Source organism: Trichosurus vulpecula, chromosome 4 (assembly GCF_011100635.1).
Source record: "Trichosurus vulpecula isolate mTriVul1 chromosome 4, mTriVul1.pri, whole genome shotgun sequence".
Taxonomy (NCBI): Eukaryota; Metazoa; Chordata; class Mammalia; order Diprotodontia; family Phalangeridae; genus Trichosurus; species Trichosurus vulpecula.
Window position 1 is genome coordinate 62,915,713 of NC_050576.1, and position 23,967 is coordinate 62,939,679.

Consider the following 23,967-nt stretch of genomic DNA (forward strand, 5'->3'; position numbering starts at 1 on the left):
TCACGAGCGAAAAAATAAAATAACAATTTGCATGGAATGCGTATTAGATTTTTTAATTCCATTACTAATAAATAATCTTGTTGGTGTTAATTTTCTCTGGTGTTTTTAAGCAGTATTACAGATGGAACATATCACATGGAATTTGTAGTCTCTCTGTGGGATGTGTTCTGTCTATAAGATGCAGACTAATCAGTATGCACCTACTTTATACTGTTGTGTTATCGCTTTGCCGGTTTGTGTTTGCTTTCATGCTTTACACCTTCGCCTTTCGTCTTGATGACATATGTTCCCTCACTTTCTATTTTTTTGAGGGGGGAAGGCAGGGCAATTGGGGTTAAGTAACTTGCCCAAGGTCACACAGCTAGTAAGTGTGTTGTGCGTCAAGTGTCTAAGGCTGGATTTGAACTCAAGTCCTCCCGACTCCAGGGCCGGTGCTCTACTCACTGCGCCACCTAGCTGCCCCTCCCCACTTTCTATTAGCGTACCGTATTTTTTATTCTGGGTGTGGCCCTCGAATAATTATTTTATTTTAATGTGGCCCTAAGATAACCTAAGGTTGGACAGCCCTGTTACAGTATTTATCTACACCACTCATCTCCTTCTTTGCTAAGTTCCAGGATAGGGCTTGTTTCATTTTGTCTTTCAACCCCCAGCACCTAGGCCAGTGCTTGACAGAGTGGGTGCTTGATCAGGGCTCACTGATGGATACCATGGGGCCAGTTGTCCTGATTGGGGGTTGCCTCATGCTACCCACTATACCAAGGCCTGGCTCCAACCATACTTCACTTCAGCCTTGGTCATCTTCCTACTGATTGCCTTGCCACTACCTTATCTCTCCTGCTCTGCACCTCCTCCCAGTTCATCAGTAATCAATCAAATCAATTCTGTCATTGCTCCTAGAAAGGCTGTGTCATTTTAGGGGTTGTCCTTAGGGGTTGTCCACTTGCCATCCCTGTCACTTTCCAAAACAAAATACCCTTCATTGGCCACCACTTCCTTATGTATGTTCCAGGGCTGTGCTGTAGCCAGCTCAGACTGATTGTTAAATTTTCTGTGTGAGCATTTACACATTAAAAATTGGCAGCTGTTATAAATCAGAACTTGATTTCTTGTTTTGTTGATTGTCACTGAATCTAAACTAAAGAAAGTAATGGAGAAATGTTACTATTACAGATTACATTTAAAGATATGTACTTTTTTTTTAAAAAAAGAGCTGGCTATTAAACTTTTACCAGCATAACACTGACTGGCTCCCACTATTAGAGTGTTAAGCTCCTTGGGAGCACAGACAACCTTTGCTCTTATATTTATATGACTATCATTTAGCACAGTGCTTGACACATAGTAAATGCTTAGTAAGTACCTTTTTCTCCCTTCCACCCTCCCTTCTCCCCTTCCTTCTTTCCTTCCTCCCTCCTTTTCTTCTTTCTTTTCCTCCCTCCCTCCCTTCCTTCCTTCCTTTCTCTCAGCTATTATTAAAGCCAATGAAAGCCATAGCTTGCATCCTTACATGCACATACATCTCACATTTCTTTAATAAATTTATCAAACACTCACTGCAGGCAAGGGATTATTCATCTACTTTATTCTGTTTGTTGTCTAGAAACTATACTCCCTAACCTGGACCAGTCATTTCAAAATAGTGTACTTCTAAGCAAAAGAGGAGATGCATTATTAGATTATGGACATATCAGCATGAAGTCATCATGACTACTGGAAAAAAACCCACTTAAGATGCTCATCCTCCTCAGAATGTGCTATAGATATCTTTTCCTAAATGAAGGACAGCATATTTTGTCCCTATAAACAGACATGATTTTGCAGAATATGATTGTTTTCTCAGGTGGCTACTTGGTGCAGTGGATAGAATGCTGGGCCTGGAGTCAGGAAGGCTCATCTTCCTGAGTTCAAATGCGGCCTCAGATACTTACTAGTTGTATGATCCTGGGCAAGTCACTTAACCCTGTTTGCCTCAGTTCCCTCGTCTGTAAAATGAGCTAGAGAAGGAAATTGCAAACCACTCCAGTATCTTTAGCAAGAAAACCCCAAATGAGGTCACAAAGAGTCAGGCATGACTGAAAACGACTGAACCACAACTCCATCTTAAGGGAAATGATTCATAATAATAGAACTGTGTACCTTTTCTCTATATTTGGGTTATTTGCCTCCTTTCTTTAATTCGGACAAAAGGAGCATAGCCAGGCATACAACCAATAAACAAGTATTACCACCAACACCTTCCCCCCTTTATTATTCACCTCAGCAGCTAATGATGTGAAACATCAAGTGGATATTTAAAAATCATCACGATAAGGTTATATTATAAAACATAACAAAAGAACCTTATTGCATCATAATTTATTCTTGCAAAGCCATAAAGATTTTTTACTGGTGACTTCACAGAGGTTTAAAAGTTGCCAACCTTGAAATTGTTCATTTCACCTCTGACCAACCTTTCAAATGCTTCAGATTCATGACTGAAAATCACTTTCCTGAAAACATGAGTACAACACATTAACACTATTAATAGCCTATGCCAATGAGGACATCTGGGCTAAAAAATTACCCAAATTCTGGTGTTCTAGAATAACAATCAAGATTCCATTTGTGATCAATAATCTTTAATTCATCTGGCTACTAAAAACCTTCAATATTATTTTTCCATGTTAATGTAATCAATGCTGCCAAATCAGTACTATTTTCTTATTTTATGGTGGGAAAAAAATAAACTAGAAAATCTCATGTAGAAAACCCCAGTTTCTACTAGATAAGAGGGGAAAAAGCAACAGTAGAAAAATCTTTTGAAGTCTGACATTTAAAATAACTATAAAATAGACAACCAGTGCTAAAACTACCCTTTGAAGACTCAAAGAATGCATGATATCTACCCCAGCTCTAGTAAATATCACAGCCAAAGAGTTCTAATCGAAGAGTAATGCTTTGATTCCATGACTTGGGAACAACACGGATGAACCTGGAAAAGATGGGAGGGTTGAAAAAATTCTTGACCTGTCCTTTGGGATTAACATTTCCCGCAAAAATCTGAAAATAAAGAATAAGAAAAGAATTAGTACTAGAATGGCATACAGAAAGATACATAGAGAAACTCCTTATGCACTTTAATTCAGTTGAGGTGTTTGCAGTGCTTCCTGTCCTCTCTCTCCTCCTTCTGAGAATAAGATGCTTTTGTGGCCTCACCATAGACTTTGCCTGGGCATGCGTGTTTCTAGGTTGAGACAGAAGATGAAGGAAGGTAATGATGAGGAAGGGTGGGTAGCTAGAGCTTCAGTAAAAACATTTCTCCAGTTAGGAAACGTTAACTTGTTTGTTTGTTTAAAAATGGAACTGCCCATGAGACAGCACAATGTTGGGCCTAGGATTGGAAGACCTGGGTTCAGGCCATAGCTCTGCTTCTTACTAGCTCTGTGATCTTGAACAAATGATTTAAGCTCTTTGACCCTCAGTTTCCTCGTCTTCAATGGAGGATAGTAATATTTGCACTATCTCCTAGGTCTGTTGGGAAGACCAAATGACAAAGTGATGTAACGATAAATAGCTATGTGACTGTAGGCTCTTATTAGCCAGCGCCTAGCAGTAAGTATGCCTGGCTGTATGAATAAACGAAGGGATGCCCTGTTTCCCCCACCAGAAATCCTTGAGGGCAGATATTTCTTCGTATCCCACTACTAAACCTATTGCCTAGCTCATAGCAATACCCTGCTCTGTAAATGTTTGTTGCTGATAATGTTTCACCTTCTGGGAATGGCCACCCTCACTGTTGACAATAGCTAATTCAACCTTTGGGTAGGACCTTTAACACAAAGAACCAGTTGAGTAAGCTGTTCGTGACACAAGAGGAAATTAGAGATGTGATATAGCAGGTCAGCTTTGAGGAACTCTAGTTTTTCCACACCCTGTAGCAGAAGGCCATACTTGTTGCTTCAGGATCAATACTGCCCAAAAGTTTATCATTGGTGCATGTAGAATTTAATTAAATAATAAAAATCCTCAGAATAATTAATAACAATAATAATAAGCCCAAATCCTAATACTGTTATTCAGCTACCAAAAGCGGTTATATTATTCACTTGTGCAGTAGTCTGTGAAACATTAAATATATATGTATATATAATACATATATATAACATATATATATCAAGTAGCATAGGGATTTATTGCAAAGTCTTTTTAATTTGATTTTCACCAAATGATAGGAAAGAGAATGATTTTTATATAATAATAATAATTCTAAGTCTTCGAACACTATTACCCCTCCAAATAAAAATGGTCTTTACACATTGGTGTTGAACAATTAAAAGGCACTACCCCCAGTTCACAGTTGGACCAACCTAAATATAGAAAGTGCCAGTAACTAACTGTGTGAACTTGGGCAAACAAACCGCTGACCTCTAGTTGGCTTCTTGGTTAGCTTGTGTTTAAAATGCAGGGATTGGACTACATGACTTTCAGGTTTCCTTCCAGCTCTAAAATCCTATTTCTAACCAAAACCTAGAGTTATAAGGCCAGGGAATGGTGTCGGTGGGATCTGGATGTCACTTTCCTAAGTCCCTGTCTTAGGGACTGTGTTATCATCTCTTTGCTAAGACATCACATTGTACCTTTGCCGTCATGGACGATTTGTCCTTATAAGGTTTCCATCCTGTGCCATGATCACTGTAGAAGATGGTGTAAGACATCACATACATTTCATTGGAGAAAGACTTGGCTCCTTGGGTTACAATCGCTGTTATCTTCTTGGTTTTGAGCAGGTCTATCTGTAGCCACTGCCTGTTGTTGTTTGACTAAGAAAGTTAGACACTTTGGTGAGACAGTTTGACGAGATGAGAGCTTTTAGATGCACAGTATTTACAGACATGGATCATAAAGGGAGAGATAAAAGGTTGGGGTATTCTTTGTGTGCTGTTTCAGAGGGATCATGGATTCATAGAAGACTTTAGGGCATATGATTTCTGTCCAGAAATAGCTGAAAAGCTGGCATAGGGAAGAGGGATTAGATATTCTCCTTGATCTCAGAGGAACAAAGGGTAGAGGCTGCAAAGAAAAACCTCCGTAATAATTGGTTATCAAAAAGTAGGATACACTGCCTCAGGAGTGTCCTTCCTCACTGGGGGGATTTTCAAACCAAAGCTGGCTGTTCACTTGCAGGGTATGTTAGAGAAGGGCATCTTGTGCACGTAGTGATTGAACTACATGGCCGCTGAGACCCCATCCCACTTTGTGATGCTCTGAGAGATAACGTCTCTCCTTTCAGGCAGGTTTGCTAGAAAAGCCTAGAAATTATTTTGAATCCCTGTACAAGATGGTACCCTGCTTCAGGCAAATACTAGCCACCACCTTGAAATTCTTTGTACCCTCAGACTTCTGAAGTTCCTTAACCTTCAGTGATCCCCACCAACCAATTTCTTTCTCTATTTCTGCTTCCAGGCTGCCGGGTGTTACCGGAGAAGCCAAGAAATAATACTAATTTCATCCAATGTAAATTTATTGCATAACCTCAGCTGAACATTTGCTGCTGCCCAGAAATCCTTTTAATCAGCCCTTACTGACACCATATCATATCCCCAGTGGAAATTTTGGCAACCTTTTCCTGCTCCTAAGCTTCATACACTCAGAACAAGTTGACCTCCACTCTTCTGTTATTGAGATCAAAGCCATGTGATCTGAATTACCTCAACTTCGCAGCATTATAGTTTTTTCAGCTGGAAGGTATCTTAGAGATAATTTAGTCTTACTCACTCATTTTACAAATGAAGAAAATGAGACCCAGGAAGTTTAAAATGGGTTTCCTGCAGTAATGAGTGGTCAGAATTCAAACCCAGGTCCTTTGACTTGAAATTCAGTGTTCTTTCCAATTTGTAACAATTCCAGTTTCTTTCCCGTATTATAACCTGCCTGTGCCTTCACCTGTCCTATCTTCTTTTCATTCTCAAAACCCTACTCCTTCCCGAGGCTCACGTAGCCAGCACGCACCCTTAATTTGGTCCTTTATTATCTCCTTTAGGACCTTATTGCATCAACCATTCATTCTTGTTTTTACATTTTTAATCTTTCTTCTTTGCTGTTTTTTTTGCCCTTTATCTATGAACAAGCTCAGATCTGGATGAAGAAACAAAAAACCCTTCTAATAAAGCCTTGTATGCAATGATATGTTGGTTTGACAACTGACTCTCTGAAAAAAAAAAATCCAAGGCATACTTTTTACTTTTTTCATTCTTTTTTTTTTTGAAGGGGGAAGACAGGGCAATTCAGATTAAGTGACTTGGCCAAAGTCGCACAGCTACTAAGTGTGTCAAGTGTCTCGAGGGCAGATTTGAACTCAGGTCCTTCTGACTCCAGGGTCAGTGCTGTATTCACTGGACCACCTAGCTGCCCCATCATACTTTTACTTTTGTAAATGTTTACATTGTAAACATTTTCTCCTTCATTTTCTTAAGTCTAAACAATTAACCAACTATAAATCAAGCCCTGATTTGTGTAGCATTTGCTAATTTCTGAAGTGTAAATAAAAGCTTATGCGGAACATTTAATAATCAGTTCTCTGGAGCCTGATCACCTGGCTCCAAAACACATCTGCTCATTTCCCACATCTCTCCCCTTCTTTTCTCTTCCAGATTTCTTCAAAGTAGATCAAATAATAACCTATCCCATTTATTCTACTTCCTCACTACACACTCACTTTTTAGGGGCACTTACTAAGGAATGGTCCACAATGTCAAACATTGTAGAGAGATAAAAGCATGGAGACTGAGGGGAAAAAAGCCATTGGATTTGTCAGTTGAGAGACAAGCCGTGATTTGGGAAGAGTAGTTTCAGCTGAGTGGTGGGGCTGGAAGCCAGGTTACCAGGAGGTGAGAGGTAAGTGGGAGGTGCTGTATCTCTTTTTTCCCCACTTGTAAAATGAGGATATTTGACTAATTGTTCTCCATAGATCCTTCTAGCGCTAAAATCCTATGATCCCCTGTCCTGTGCATTCACATCTCTCTGCCTTGACTCATGCCATTCATTCCCTGGCTAAGAAATATCCTTTTCCTCCTTTCTCCCTATCATGGCTCCCTTGATTCCTCTCAATAGGAAGACAGAAATTAGATAGAATCCAATCAGAATCCCAAGCAAAACCAAGCTAGAAAGATAGAAATTATATTTCCCACCTCCGATCTTGAAGAACCCTGGGTTTATACCTTTCATACACTTAACACATTCTATTTTTACATTGAAGTTATTATGTGTTTGTCTCCCCTACTTGGCTTATAAGTTCCTTGGGAAGCAGGGACTGGGTTTTATTCATCTTTACGTCCAACGGTGTTTTTGTACATTTTTAAAGGTAGGAGATGGTCTTCAGAGCTCTGGGCCTGAAGTCAGGAACACCTGAGTCTAATTCTAGCCTTCTCTACTTACAAGCTGTGTTGCCCTGGGCAACTATAACAACAATGCTGCTAGCGGCTGCTGTGGAGGTGAAAGACCAATAACAAGACCCATAACAAGAGTGCACAGGAGGGCTGCCAGCATAGGTTCTTGGATCTGCTTTTCTAAGGAAAGCAACTTTAAGGGGTTTACAAATCTCACTTCCATTAAATATATTAAATATATATATATATATATATATATATATATATATATATATATATATATATATATATATATATATCATTCACTTAGTTCAGAGAACGAGTCATCATCCTGAACTTCAGAGCAAATACAAACAGAAATTATAAGTGGAGACAATATAAACAGACCAAGTCACAATATGTAGTTACCAGAGAAGCACCAACATCTGGGTTTTCAAAGAGGGGAGGGGTGGGTGGCTGCTTCAACGGCTACCCAGAGTCTCATCACCGACACTCTTTCAATGACTGTGCCCCCAAAGGCAAAATGCTAACCTCTGAGTTTATATACACTTCTTCAGGGTCAAAGGGCATCACAACCACTACTCAAACCCACATGACTTAGGCCTTCTCGTGACTCAAAGGCTTGCTCAGAGTCAGAGGGTGTAACTAGGCCTTCTCTTGACTTAAGCAGGTCATCAAAGACTCCTGATTCAATCAAAGATGCCTTAGTGCGGAGAAGCACTCCAAAACAAAGACAACATTTAAAAAGCAAAATTCATCAAAGGTACTTGATTATCTCAGCATTCCAAAGGGGAAAACAGTAAAAAAAAAAAAAGTCCCACCCTAATTACCATAACGACAACTCATTAACTTTCTTTTATTGGCCTCAATTTCCTCAAATATAAAATGGAATGACATTTACAACATGTTGTGAGGATCAAGTGAACTCTTAACGTTGTAAAGCATGTAACTCAGTGCCTGGCACACAGTAAGTGCTTAATAACTGCTTATTCCCTTCCTCTCATCCCATTTGTCATTATGTATAACTAGGGGAAACTTGGTGTGAAATCTCCCTCCATTGATGCAGACTGGTAAGTAATCTGGAATACTGTTCATCTTAGGCCCTAGTTAAATGTTTGTTGAATTGAACATCCCCTAAAATGGAACCATAAGAATGGGATAGTTAGTCAATGAGCATTTATTAAGCATCTACTAGTGTGCAGTAGATAAATAGAGTAATTATTATGTGACAGGCACTTTCCTAAGCCCTGGATACATACACACACACACACACACACACACTCACACTCACACACACACACACTGCTATGTCTTTAACCATTGAATAGTGATAAATGAGTTTTGCATCCTTTAGGGTGGAACTTGACCCCCCCCCATTCAAAAAAAAATCCCTCTTCCTTAATGTTTTGTTCTCATGCTAATAAAATAGGACCTTTGTCAAAATGACAGCAGCTCTGCAAAGTTTCCATTCACATCCACTTCAGGAGAAGGGGTGTGTGTGTATGTGTGTGTATAATTTTTTCCCCTAAAGGTCCTACAAGGATGAAAGAACAGGGTGAGGCTGGCTGGCTATGAGAATGGCCCTGGGGTGAAAGATAGAGCTTCCTCTGCAATGCTATCACTAAGAAGGAACAACAGTTCATTATTCCCCAGTCATACAGTCACATGTAACACACTGTGTAGTTGTCCTGCTTTGATAAGGATTCCAACAACTGCATCACCTAGCACCTGGGAGGCAGTTCAGTCTTGCAGCATCTGTGGCTCATTCTTAGATGTCTCAGGGAAAGATGACCTCACCTCGGATTCAGCCTCATTTAGATAATGAATTGGGGAGAATTAGAGGAGACAGATGAAGCTCAGTGAGTGACAGGGTTATTGGAACAGAATCTTTGGGAGATTCCGCCTGTCCTGTGAACTCAACTAAATATATTTAGAGCAATGATTCACTGCCTTTTGGAGTTGCAGCATCACGGTGCTGTTTCTTTGACATATCCATTCCAACCTCTTCCCCTGCCCAGCCCCTGCTAGTAAAAGTATACATTCTATGGAATTTAAATGTAAAGAAAATGAAAAATTTTGTTTGGGGAATTTAAAAAATTCACAACAATCTTTAAAATGATCAGAGGCACTTTGGAGTCCTCTAAAATCATGGTTTGATAACACTGATTTAGCAGCTATAAGATTTTGGTTGGGAAGAAAAAGTTAAGAGGAGATGGCTGGCTAACTGTGTCCATGTGTCTTTACCTCTCTATGTCTTTCTTTGATTTGTATCCCACCTAAATAAAGGAGTACAGGTATAAGGGAGATGAATTTTAAAATCTGGATGTGTAACTTCTATCAACTCAAGTGATTTTTAAATCACTTGATTTAAAAATCAAAACTAATTTTTCACTACTGTTGGTTTTATCACATAGATTTGGATACCAGGTATAAATTTTAGGTGAATTTGATAAGACAAACAGTATGTAAAGTGAAAGAGTCAGGAGAGGGAGTTTTTTGTGACTCTAGATAAATGACTTCACCTCTTTGGGTCTCAGTTTCCCCATCTGTCAAATGAGAAGGGTAGATAAGATGATCTTTTGTAGGGTCCTTTCTGCTCTAGCATCCTATGAGACTATGATCCTATATGTATTTTGGTCTAAAGGTGAAATTCCTAGACATGTCTGGTTCTTCTTAGAACATCAGAACTCAATGTAGAGTCACCCCTTAGAGTTAAGCACTTTTTCACTTCATGAACAGGGAAACTCCCTATACCTTCCTAGTAATTTCCCTTGGGGAAAATTTCCTGGAATGCTATATTCAGAGACTAATGCTTCAGGCATCATAAGAGAAGGAAGTACTCGTTGTTTAGGTTTGCCAGTCTTAAGTAAGGCTTTCTACTTAATTTTGACTGCCTGACTCTGTGGAAGAGAAAACAAACCCCTCAAAATGTGTCAAAGATGAAGATTTATACTCAAACCAATTGACTCCAATATATGTAATCAACCTCTTCTTTAATCAAATATACACAATTCCATTGGTGTGGGCACTTCCTCTACTGATGGAGATTACAATTCCTCTAAGCCTTAGTAGATGGTTTCATGAATTGTAATAAAAAAAAAAAGCAAACCACTGTCTGGTGACCAGCTCTCTGGGGATGGATCTTTCCTAATTTAGCTAGGCTGGGCTTAGATTGGTGCTGAACTTGGATTTGAAGACTCTTCAATTTGACAGGACCTGTCCAAGCTCTAACCTTGTTGACGTAGCTTCAAGAACCCAAGGTCACTTCATGCCGTGACAAGGGATCAGAGGAGGACTTTAATGGTCGATGGACTTTCATCATGGGTCATAATTAGCTCTTTGAATTGTGTTTAATCAATGGGAGAAAGCACTTAGACTGGTTTGAAAACACCAATGATCACGCAGGATAACTAACATAACATTGAAATAATACAAAATCGGGTGGGGAGGGGATGATAGAAGGGAGGGAAGATTAGGGGAGGAGGTAGTCAAAAGCAAACACTTTTGAAAAGGGACAAGGTCAAAGGAGAAAATTGAATAAAGGGGGACAAGATAGGTTGGAGGGAAATAGTCTTTCACAACATGACTATTATGGAAGTGTTTTGCATAATGATACATGTGTGGCTTATGTTGAATTGCTTGCCTTCTCAAGGAGGGTGGGTGGGGAGAGAAGAAGGGAGAGAATTTGGAACTCGAAGTTCTAAAAACGATGTTTAGAAAAAGTTATTTTTACATGCAACTGGGAAATAAGATATACAGGCAGTGGGGTATAGAAATCTATTTTGCCCTATGAGAAAGTAAGGGGAAAGGGGATGGGGGAGGGGGGTGATAGAAGGGAGGGTAGACTGGGGAAAGGGGTAATCAGAATATATGCCATCTTAGCATGGGGGGAAGGGTAGAAATGGGGAGAAAATTTATAACTCAAAATCTTGTGGAAATCAATGTTGAAAACTAAAAATATTAAATTAAAAAAATCTCTGCCCTCGAAATTTTTTTTTAAAAAATTTTTAAAAAAGAAACAATACAAAATCAATTCAGAGATTCAGAGATCTGGAGCTGGAAGAGACCTGAGAAGTAACCTCGTCCAACTCTTTTCATTTTACAAATGAGGAAACTGAGTCTCAGAGAAGTTCGGTGATTTGCCCAAGATCAAATAGTAAGTAGAGCTGGGAATCAAATTCAGGTCCTATGACTCTAAGTTTGGTGTTCTTTCCACTGTTCCATCCTACCTACATTTTAATTTTTAAAACTAAGAATACATGGTCCTTTTAAAAAAGAGTGATATTGTTAGATTCACTTAGTTAATTCATACAAGTTAATAATAAGTTATTAATAATATTTATGTAATATATATTTACATATAATTATATAGTTAACAACAGTAACAAATTAATTCACTAAGGATATTGCAACTCCAAAAAGTTCAGAAATCACCAATGATAAATCAAAGTTAAACCCCCCCAGACCTGTGCAGGCCAGAAATGATTTTTGTCTAATCCAAATATAAATGCGATAGCAACCACATTCAAAAAATAATCTAGAATTTTTAATAAGTGTAAACAGGAGACATGGTTTATGTTAACAGAGTCTCTTTGTTGTGTCTACTAAACTTTGTTTGTTTTAATCCATGAGAACTTGAAAAAGACCATTCACTGTGGAAGTTTTACCTTGGCTTGCCAGGCATTCACACGGCCTTGAGCATTGAGACGGGCATAGAAGGGTGACCAGTAACCTCCCAACCAAGATTTTTTCGTGGATGAAGCTGTAATCTGATTATTTCCTATCTTTTGGCTTTCCATACCCAGAGGTGTGGAGCAACCTGTCAAGGGGAAATCACCATGATTTAATTAACAAACATTTCGATGAGTCGTACTATGTGTTAAGTGCTGTGGGTCATACAAGAAATGCCTGGCATGGCCCTCGCATTCGGAGATTGTATGGTTAAGAGAATCATGAGAGGGGCGGAGCCAAGATGGCGACTGGTAAGCACGGACTAGAGTGAGCTCCGTACCCGAGTCCCTCCAAAAACCTATAAAAATGGCTCTGAACCAATTCTAGAACGGCAGAACCCACAGAACAGCAGAGGGAAGCAGGGCTCCAGCCCAGGACAGCCCGGATAGTCTCTGGGTGAGCTCTATTCCACACGGAGCTGGGAGCTGGGAGCTGGGAGCTGGGAACGGAGTGGAGCAGAGCCCAGCCTGAGCGGCGTGGACGATCCAGTCCAGAAGCCGGGCGGAGGGGGCCCTAGTGCCCTGAATACGTGAGCAGTTACCAGACCCCTCGACCCACAAACACCAAAGACTGCGGAGAAGGTTAGTGGGAAAAGCTGCGGGAGTGGAAGGAGTTCGCGGTTCCGCTTCCAGCCCCGGGGGCAGCGGAGGTGGGGCAGCTACAGCTGTTGTTACTTCCGGCTCCAGGCCCACCTGGTGGGTGGAATTAAGTGGCGGATCACAGCAGGGGTGCACAGCCTGCCGAAGATCTGAGCCCAGTCTGGACTGGGGGTCCTTGGGGAAGGAGGAGTGCGGCTCTGACAGAGCTGGCACCTCCCCCCCAAACGTAGAACATAGAACTCTGTAATCTACAAGCAGTCATACCCCACTGAAAAACTCAAGGGTCAAGTTAGTTGGTTGGGAATATGGCCAGGACGCGAAAACGCGCCCAGATTCAGTCTCAGACTTTGGATTCTTTCTTTGGTGACAAAGAAGACCAAAACATACAGCCTAAAGAAGACAGCAAAGTCATAGAGCCTACAACCAAAGCCTCCAAGAAAAACATGAACTGGCCCCAGACCATAGAAGAACTCAAAAAGGATTTGGAAAAGCAAGTTAGAGAAGTAGAGGAAAAATTGGGAAGAGAAATAAGAAGGATGCGAGAAAACCATGAAAAACAAGTCAATGACTTGCTAAAGGAGACCCAAAAAAATACTGAAAAATACACTGAAGAAAACAACACCTTACAAAATAGACTAACTCAAATGGCAAAAGAGCTCCAAAAAGCCAATGAGGAGAAGAATTCCTTGAAAGGCAGAATTAGCCAAATGGAAAAGGAGGTCCAAAAGACCACTGAAGAAAATACTACTTTAAAAATTAGATTGGAGCAAGTGGAAGCTAGTGACTTTGTGAGAAATCAGGATATTATAAAACAGAACCAGAGGAATGAAAAAATGGAAGACAATGTGAAATATCTCCTTGGAAAAACCACTGACCTGGAAAATAGATCCAGGAGAGATAATTTAAAAATTATTGGACTACCTGAAAGCCATGATCAAAAAAAGAGCCTAGATACCATCTTTCAGGAAATTATCAAGGAGAACTGCCCTGATATTCTAGAGCCACAGGGCAAAATAGAAATTGAAAGAATCCATTGATCGCCTCCGCAAATAGATCCCAAAAAGAAATCTCCTAGGAATATTGTTGCCAAATTCCAGAGCTCCCAGATCAAGGAGAAAATACTGCAAGCAGCCAGAAAGAAACAATTTGAATATTGTGGAAACCCAATCAGAATAACCCAAGATCTGGCAGCTTCTACATTAAGAGATCGAAGGGCTTGGAATGCGATATTCCGGAGGTCAATGGAGCTAGGATTAAAACCTAGAATCACCTACCCAGCAAAACTAAGTATCATGTTCCAAGGCAAAATATGGACTTTCAATAAAATGGAGGACTTTCAAGCTTTCTCAGTGAAAAGACCAGAACTGAATAGAAAATTTGACTTTCAAACACAAGAATCAAGAGAAGCATGAAAAGGTAATCAAGAAACGGAAATTGCAAGGGACTTACTAAAGTTGAACTGTTTTGTTTACATTCCTACATGGAAAGATGATGAGTATGATTCATGAGACCTCAGTATTAGGGTAGTTGAAGGGAGTATGCATATATATATATGCATATATATATGTTTATGTATATATATAAGTGAATGTGTATGTATGCATGTATCTATGTGTATATGTATGTATGTGTATGTATGTGTATATATATATATATGTAAAAGAGAGAGAGCAGACACAGGGTGAGTTGAGGATGAAGGGAAGATAGCTAAAAGAAATAAAATGAAATTAAGGGATGAGAGAGTAACTTACTGAGAGAGGGAGATAGGGAGAGATAGAATGGGGTGGATTATCTCCCATAAAGGTGGCAAGAGGAAGCAGTTCTAGGAGAGGAGGGGAGTGGGCAGGTGAGGGGGGAATGAGTGAACTTTGCTCTCATCAGATTTGGCCTGAGGGGGAATACCATACATACTCAGTTGGGTATCTTACCCCACAGGAAAGAAGAGGGAGGAAGATAAAAAAAAAATAAAAGGCAGGGGGATGATGGAGTGGAGGGCAGATGGGGGTGGAGGTAATCAAAACAAACACTTTGGAAAGGGGACAGGGTCAAGGAAGAAAATTCAATAAAGCGGGATGGGTTGGGAAGGAGCAAAATGTAGTTAGCCTTTCACAACATGAATATTGTGGAAGGGTTATACATAATAATACATGCGTGGCCTAGGTTGAATTGCTCAACTTCTTAGGGAGGGTGGGTGGGAAGGGAAGAGGGAAGGGAATTTGGAATTCAAAGTTTTAAAATCAGATGTTCAAAAACAAAAAAACTTTTTGTATGCAACTAAAAAAATAAGATACACAGGCAATGGGGCGTAGAAATTTATCTTGCCCTACAAGAAAGGAAGGGAAAAGGGGATGAGAGGGGAGGGGGGTGATAAAAAAAAAAAAAAAAAGAGAATCATGAGAAACTTAAAAAATCATGGAGTCTAGAATAGACCCTAGTTTTCAGGAAAGGTACATATTTCTAACATTTGGGACTTTATTGTGTTTTTTTTTTTTTTTTTGCTTTTTGGCAGGGCAATTGGGGTTAAGTGACTTGCCCAAGGTCACACAGCTAAGTACATGTCAAGTGTCTGAGGCCAGATTCGAACTCAGGTCCTCCTGACTCCAGGGCCAGTGCTCTACTAACTGTGCCACCTAGCTGCCCCAGACTTTATTGTGTTTTAAACTAAAATTACAGAGAAAAGTAAACTGTAGTTTCCCTTGAGAGAGATACCATGTTCAGTTTTACCTTTTCTACTAGAATACATGACTTCTTATTCCCTCTGTGGTACCAAGGTAAGTGAGAATTGAAGTGGAAGAATTAGTGGATGAGAAAATTCATTCACCCTTGTTACATAGAATAGAATTTTTTCCTCTTTAACATATTTCATGTGGATTTGGACATATCTGGGCTTGCAGCCTAGATGCCACCCTGAGCTCTTTCTTCACTATCCCTCATCCCAGTCAGTTCCCAAGTTCTGTTGTTTCTACTTTTATATCATCTCTCCCCTCTGCTATGACATCCCCTGCCCTGGGACAGCCCCTCCTCACCTCTCACCTAGATTATTGCAAGAGTCTGCTAGTTGGGTTCCCTGGGCCAGGTCTCTCCTTATTCCAGTGTACTCAGCTATCACATTGATCTTCCTAAGGTCTGACCGTGTCACTCCTTTCTCTCTCCATCTCCCTGTCCAGTCTGCTTAGGCTCCCTATTGCCACCAGGATCAAATATAAAATTGTCTCTTTTGCTTTTTAAAAACCCTCCATAATCTGGACCCTTCCAATCTTTCCAATGGTTTTATTCCTTACACTGCCTCCTATCTCCTCCCCTCCCCCACCCACTCTGCAATCCAGTGATGCTGGCCTTCGGGTTGTTCCTTGAACTGTACTCCCCCTCTACCAACTCTGAGAAGGTTTACATGCTGTCTCCATGCCTGGAACTTTCTTCCTCCTCATCTTCTCCACCTAACTTCTGTGGTTTCCTTTAAATTTCATCTAAAATCCTGTCTTTTGTAAGAAGGCTTTCAGGAAAACTAGGCAGTGCAAACATTATCTCATTGGAGGTTTATGATAATTGTGGGAGGTTAGGTATTACTATTCTTGCTTTATGGGAAAAAGTCTCCAGAGTTTAAGTGATTTGCCCCTGGTCACAAAGCTAATAAATGTCATGTATTTTATCTACTGTAAAATGTTGCAGTTAGGGTTTCAGGGTGAATCTGAATACTTGGTATTTGTAGTTGGTTTCAGAACCTGGTTAGACAAAAAAAAAAAAACTATAGAAATGATAAAACCTTGTTCCTTGAAAAGACTCCCAAAGAGTTGACAAAACTTTAGCCAATCTGATTAAAAAGGACAGGGAGGAAATTCAAACAGATAAAATGCAAGGTGGAATCCCAACAAAGCAAGAAAAAAATTAAAAGAATTATGAGAACCTACCTACCATGTGGTGTTACACGCTAACAAAACTGAGAGCACCAAAGAAACAGAGGAATGCTTTCAAAAATATAAACTATTCAAATTAACAGAAGGCCAAATAGAGATCTTAAGTAATATAATTTTGAAAAGGAAACATGACTAGCTATAAAGAAATTAGCAAAGAAAAGACTCCTGGTTCTGACAGATTTACAGGGGAATTCCATCAAACTTTTAAGAACAATGAATGCTAATCAAATTATTCTCAAAAATTAAGAAAGAAAAACTCTGCCAAACCCCTTTTATGAGAAAAATGTATTTCTAATACTTAAACTAGGGAAAGATAAAGAAAAGAATGATTGACTAATATTATTAATGAATATTAATTCATAATTTAAAAAAATCCTTTCAAACAAATTATAGCAATATATTTAAAGGAATCATTCATTATGACATTTAGATTTAGATGAGATATAAGGTTGGTTAAACACTAGGAAAGCAATCATTATAATAATATTTAAAAAATGAAAACATATTAAACCTGAATTAATCTATTATAGAGAAGTCATCATAATCAAATGTTATTCTTATATGAAATAGGCACAGTTTCAGACATGCTCCCTTTGGGACAAGTATGTGTTGACACTTAGAGTGATGGCAGACGATACTGTGATTGGCAGACCATGTGGAGAGACCAAGATCCCAGTGCAGATGGCACACTTCCCTCTCCTCTGAAGTCTACCATTCCAGGGCATGAGGAAGACCAATACTACCTAAGCTGAATCCATACTTCAAGATTTCCATTTGGGGTAGTGGATAGAGTGTCAATGAAGATTTAAAGAACAGGGTTCGTGTTTCATCCCTGAATCTTACTAAGTGTGTGACCATAAAAGAGTCCCTTAATTTGTCTAAGTCTTAGTTTCCTCATATGCAAAATGAGGCTAATAATACCTGAGGAACCTTAGATCATAGAGTTGGCTCGTGAGTCCCATATTTCTCAAAATAAAATAAATACTTTATTTTATTATGTGTTTATTGTAGTATTTATATATTTAATATTATAAATACCATTTAATGTATCTATCATTTAATAACAACAAATATATACTTAGTATAATAAATATTTTATTGTGTTTAGCATTATTTATATTATATTTAATAGTATATATGGTTATGGATTTAAGATAACTATATATTTAACACAATATTTAGTAAAACATTTAATTATTTTAATGATATTTAATGTATTTTATCATATATTTAAAATAGTAGTACATTTTATTCTATATTTAATGGTATAATATATATTCTATATTTAATATAATAATTATAATATTTTCCTTCTCAAACAAAATGTGAGATAAGTGCCTAAAGCATAGTAGAAAGTTTCCTCTTATTCCTTTTTCCTGTCTCCCATTCCCTCCTCCTCGTTGCCACACAAACTGTCGGACACACGGAAAACTGAAGCAATCATCCTAAGTCCCTGAAAACTATCTGCTAACTAATCTGCTCTACAAACCTGTTTTATGCCTAGTAGAGGAAGAGTCAGTAAATCCTCATTCCTTACCTTGGACCTCACAGCCCAGCAATTCCAGACGGAGGGTGGGTCTATTGTAGGAAACGGTTGGGGAGATCCGAATGTATTTAGCCACAATGGGTGGGTCAAAGGAATTTTCCTTGATGGTGGAGGCATCTGAGTTACCTGCAAAGTACTAGAAAGAAAAAGCAGGGACAAATAATTAAAAAAATCCTTTTATTTGTAATCCTACCTATTTTATTTTATGTATTTAAAAACGTTATTCTGAGGAAGGATACATAGGCTTCACCAGATTACCCAAGAGGTCTATGGAAGAAGAAAAAGATTATGACCAATGAGGCACAGCTCAAAATCGTCTCCTTTTAGAGGTCTTTCACAAGCTCCTACGTGTTAGCCCTCCTTTCCTCTTGACATCACTTTGTATCATTTTGCGCATTCTTTGTAGATCTCAATCTATGTCCAGGTTGTATGCTCCAGTAGAATGCAGCCCCTGTGAGGGCAAGAAGAACTTCGTTTCTGTCTTTGTAGCCCCAGTAAGCAGCACAGTGCCAGGCGCAGGGTATGCACATAAACTCTGTTGAAGTGGATTCCATTTCCAACCTGCAAGGTGATATTTCACTAGAGAGGGGATGTCAGCACAGATCTTCTAGAGTTTTGCTCTCTTGACCACCTGACTTTGTTATTCTAGCGCAAAGACAGCCAATTCCTTTGAATAATCTTTATTTGTGGCCTAGTACCACAGAAAAGAATTAGGTAGGAGTCAAGGAAGAATTCTTCCAGTTAGCTGGCTTTGTGGAAACTGTGAAACCGACTTAGGCTACTTTAAAATTCTGGAAAGTATCTTAACCAAAGGATACCTTGCCTATGTCCCCCAATGGATTACCACCTTCTCTCCATAACTATTTGGTATTTAACTGATTTGTATTTATTTTGTATTCATTCCATACATACATACCTACATGTATGTGTATGTATATATATATATATGTGTGTGTGTGTGTGTATGTGTGTGTGTGTGTGTGTATACACACAATGTCTTTCCCAGTAGAATTAAGCTACTTGAGAATTTTGTTGTTGTTGTAGTTGTTCAGTTGCTCCAGTCGTGCCCAACTCTTCATGATTCCATTTGGGGTTTTCTTGTCAAAGAAACTAGAGTGGTTTTTTATTTCCTTCTCCAGCTCATTTTATAGATGAAGAACCGAGGCAAACAGGGTTAAGTGACTTGCCCAGGGTCACACAGCTAGTAAGTGTCTGAGGCTGGGTTTGAATTCCGGTCTTCTTGACTCCAGGCTCGATGCTCTAGTCACTGTGCCACTGTAGGGATTGTTTTTTTCCTGGCTTTGTATCCTGGTATCTGGCACACAGTAGGAACTTAATAAATGCTTGCTGAATGACTGACTGACTCTGGAATCAAAAGGTCTGGATGGTTGACACTTCCTTATTTGCTGCTTAACCTTAGAACTGAAATCAATAATGAGGTCCTCCAGATTTACTGTTATTGGGATAAACATAAAGCTCTTTGCATTTGAAAAAGGAATGGGTCTAAGCCTGTGTTTCAGGGTTCATTTTGTGGGGGTAGGCCGACTGCAGAAAACTCCATGCTTACTCTTTCTTTTTATGAAATGTTATAGAAAAACAGGTTAAGGACATGTAAATGTTGAAGAATGTTTGTAGACTCTGCCATCTAGCTTCGTATTTAAAATTGATGCCTATTCCAGCCTTACCTCCTCTTGTTAACAGAAACAGAATAATGTTACCTATTCCCTAGAGAATTATAACACTTTGCCCTCCTTACATGGCATTCAAGTCATAACATGAAATTTTTAAAGCATGAAGATCAACTTAGCAAGGAGAATGAATGCAGACTCCTTGAGATCTAAGAACCTGGTTCGATTTGTTTTAGCCTGTTCTATTGTAGAGTGTCTCCCATGGAGAGAATGCTTGAGTTACTGCTAATGACCAAGAATGTAGCACAGCAGAGTGGCAGAGAACTTGTGTCTCTGGAGACCAGGGTTCATGTCCTGCTTCTGACGTGCCCAGGATGTAGAACTTTGACCTCTCAGGGCTCTAGGAACTTTCTAAAGATTTTAACATGCTGACTCCCATTGGTACAGACCATTCCCTCACCTGAGAGTCCACGACATCACTGAAATCACAATTGTGGCCTCTATGTCGTTTGGTCATGTTTTCTGTATTGGAAGCTCTCTGGAGTTAGGGTCATATTTTTAGTAGGCTATTCATAGCACCCACCACTAAATAAGCCACTCAGAAGGAGCCACTTAGAAGAAGTCACCCTCAGTTGTCCAGAAACATATCGATCTATCTCTACTTGTCTGTCTACCTATCATCTATCCAACCATCCATCCAACCATCCATCCATCTATCCATCCATCCATCTATCTATCTATCTATCTATCACCTGTCTGTCTGTCTATCCATCTATCTATCTATCTATCCATCCATCTATCTTATCTATCTACCCACCTTTTGTTTTGAAGTGCTGTTCCCTTTGAAGTACCGCCACATTCTTTTGTCAGAGCTATAGGCGACAGAGAACTGGGTGGTGTAGTAGGATGTCAGGTACTGTTTGGCTCCCTGGGTCTGTATCCCAGTAAGTACAACTTCTCTTTTGAAGTCCACCTGTAATAGAAGCAGATGCATTAAATGGTCATCTTGGTCTGCAAAGTAGTTAATGCTTGTTTATGGGTTTTCTTCAGAGGTGTCTTTCATTGACCTAGATTGTAAGCCCTTTGCAGGCAGAGAGCTTGTTAGATGCTTTCACTGTGGACCCTTTATGTCATCTGAAACATCCAATTCAGATATATAGATAGAAACAGGTTGCCATACTGGATAGATAGCTATATTTAGGAAGACTTGAGTGTAAATCCACCTTGGACATTTCCTTAGCTCTGAACCCTTGGCAAGACATTTAACCTTTAAGCCTTAGTTTCCTCATTGATAAAATGAGGATAATGATAGAACTTACTTCACAAGAACCATAGAATCATAGATTTATAGATACATAGGCAATGGGTCATAAAAGCAGTATCAAATGAAGCAATGTAGGTAAAGTATTTTGTAGATCATAGAGAGCTATTTAAATGTTACCTATTGCTATTATATACTTACAGAGTTACTTGAGATTCAGAGGGTTTGAGTGGTTTGTGCAGTGTCTTATAACTAATACATATCAAAGGCAGAATTCGAACCCAGAATTTGACTCTAATCCCAGTGCTCTATCTGCTACATCACACAGCCTATTATCATGCTAAGAGAAATAGTAGGTGCCCAAGAAATATTTGTTGATTGATTAAACTAGCCCAGTCTTACTTTGAAATAGATATTTGATTTCCACTCAAAATATTAACAGAACAATGAGCTGCAGTTCAAATCAAAGCGGGTGCATGGTAGTTACCTACAACGGACATTGTCAGGATACTAAAGCATACCTGGATCCAAGGTTCAGATGGAGGAGAAGGTGCTCGTTGTTCTGTACTCCAAGCATTGTAAGATCCACCATTGTTTAACCTCGCTAATTTAGGGTGCCAGGAACCTAGATTTCAAGGGAGGAAGAAAACAAGGAAGTTGAATTTTGAAAAAAAAAGATCAGGAATCCAGTGATTCTCAGTTTTAGTGGAAAATCACTTTTTCAGTGGAAAAACCTTTTCCCTCTTAGATTTATGTTACAAGAAAGAGACTATATAGTTGGGTGTGGGGTTGAAGTGGTAACCAAACATCCTTGTCTAGCATTTGCTAAGTACTTACTAAGTGCCAGGCACCATCCAAAGCTCCGAGTTACCAAGAAAGGTAAAAGCCACTCAAGCATTATCTTCTGCATAAGTTTTCTGCCCAAAGGCTAATACTCTCCTCCTCTGACCAAACTACCTTGTATTTGACTACTTTGCATATATTTGTATTTATTCGTTTTCTACTTCAGCTTTATATATTTTTTATATGTACTTGTAATCTCCTCCATCAGACTGTAAACCCTTTGTAAGCAGGGATTCATTACTTGTACTTATATCTTCAGCCCAGTCCCTGGCATATAGGAGTAAATGCTTAATAAGTGCTTGTTGATGAGTGAATTGACTGATGATCTTAAATCAATCTACAGGCAATCCCTGATACACAAATGATTCGCACACCCCTTCCAGCCCCCCTACTTCCTAAGTTCTCTAGGCCCCTTAGCACCTGAGCCTTAGCAGCTACTGGAAAATTTCTACCTCTCCTTTCTCTTAATTGTCACATCTGTTTTTTTCTTCCAAGTTGATTGAGAACTAATAAGAACAGACTTGGACCACTTCAACGTAGTGAAGTGGAAAGTCAAAGTGGTTTCAATATCTGGATAATTTAAGGGGTAGAGTTTCTGTGGTAGTTGTGGGGTGTGTGTGTGTGTGTAGGGTGTATATATATATATATACACATATACTATATATAATATATATTATATATGTATGTATGTATGTATATACATATGTATCTGTGTGTGTATGAGTATATGTGTATGTGTGTGTGTGTGTGTGTGTGTGTGTGTACATACAGACATATATATGATATATCCATATATCCCCTTCTGAAGAAAAAGGTTTGGCTTGGTTTTTAGGAGGTCAGTGTCTGAGGGGAGGGAGTGAAGGAGATACAAGGATGAGACTGAGTTGTCTTGTCTATTTGTGTGAAATATGCTCATTGGACTATTTAGTCCAGTCACTCTGCTTGCACCTACTGGTGGCATATGAAGTAGAAAAAAGAAATCCCTTGAATATCCCTGTTGTCAGAGCCACGAGTAGGGATTTTTACTCCTGGGGCAAGCACCAAAAATATCACCCAGAACACAGAAGATACTCTTAGTAGGGGGCAAGGCAGAATCTCCCCCACAGTGGTATGCAGAGAACCAGGGAGATGAACCCACAAGCACTTATGAGGCTCTGCTCGGGAGAAAATTTACCCTCACCCCCAAGAAACAGGCCATTTGCTTATTTTAACTGGTAATTCCTGATAATGAAATAATGAGGTCAAGTTTTTTAATTTCACACTTGGAATATTAGAAATTTGATGACTGAGAGTAGAGTAGCAAGAACTATCATTATCTTAAAATATTAAGGATATTCTATCTCTGGCTTAATATTCTCTCAGTACATTCTACTCTTCCCCTCACCCAGAGAATTATTCCAGGCTGAACCTGTGTGGACATGAGCTCACTAGATCATTGATTGTGGCTTCCCTGTCTTTGGTATGTGCTTTCATTTGAAGTAGGGTCATATTTGAAACAAAATCAGGGTCATTGTTTGGAACAGAGCAAATACTTCCTTCTTGACTATAGGATTTAGAGTTCAAAGGAATCTTGTACATCACTGCTTCTAACATTCCTTTGACAAAGAGAGTCGGTGTCTCAGGCAGGTGGAGTGTCCAAAATCACACAGCTATCGTCTGGAGCTGGTCAAGGTTTCAGACCCAGGATTTTAGCCCTCATCCTCTGACTCCAAGGCTTGTTACTTCCCATGATGCAGTGCTCCTTCCATATAATTTGTATTAATTAAGATCACCTGAGGTTGTTTTAAGAGGCAGTGTGGCAGAATGTTAGTAGCCTTAGACTTGAATTTGAATCTACTCTCAGCTCTGATACTAGCTAAGTGACCTTGGAGCCATCACTTAACCTCTGACTATCTATTTCCTTATTTGTAAAGTGGGGAAAGCTGTGTAGTGAGGAAGGCACTTGGTCATTCATAAAAAGCTATTGGAATACAGTGATTATTGGTATCTCTCAGGGTTGTGTTAAGGAAAATTCTGTAAACTGTAAAGTACTATGTAAATGTGAGCCTTATCATTATTTTAATAAATATAGCTTTTCC

At 39.2% G+C, this 23,967-nt stretch overlaps 1 protein-coding gene across 2 annotated transcripts in view; it reads right to left on the reverse strand.

The window, feature by feature from the left end:
* Nucleotides 1-2,342: 2,342 nt before the first annotated feature.
* Nucleotides 2,343-23,967, reverse strand: part of F5 (coagulation factor V) — a 92,185-nt gene continuing 70,560 nt past the window's right edge. For both annotated transcript variants that reach the window (XM_036756043.1, XM_036756044.1), the window contains 6 exons: nt 21,568-21,671; nt 20,603-20,758; nt 18,149-18,293; nt 12,035-12,186; nt 4,620-4,802; nt 2,343-3,042 (listed from right to left, as the gene is read on the reverse strand). In XM_036756043.1, coding sequence (XP_036611938.1) covers nt 2,896-3,042; nt 4,620-4,802; nt 12,035-12,186; nt 18,149-18,293; nt 20,603-20,758; nt 21,568-21,671 — 887 coding nt within the window. In that variant the 3' untranslated portion in view covers nt 2,343-2,895. The remainder of the gene's footprint in view (nt 3,043-4,619; nt 4,803-12,034; nt 12,187-18,148; nt 18,294-20,602; nt 20,759-21,567; nt 21,672-23,967) is intronic.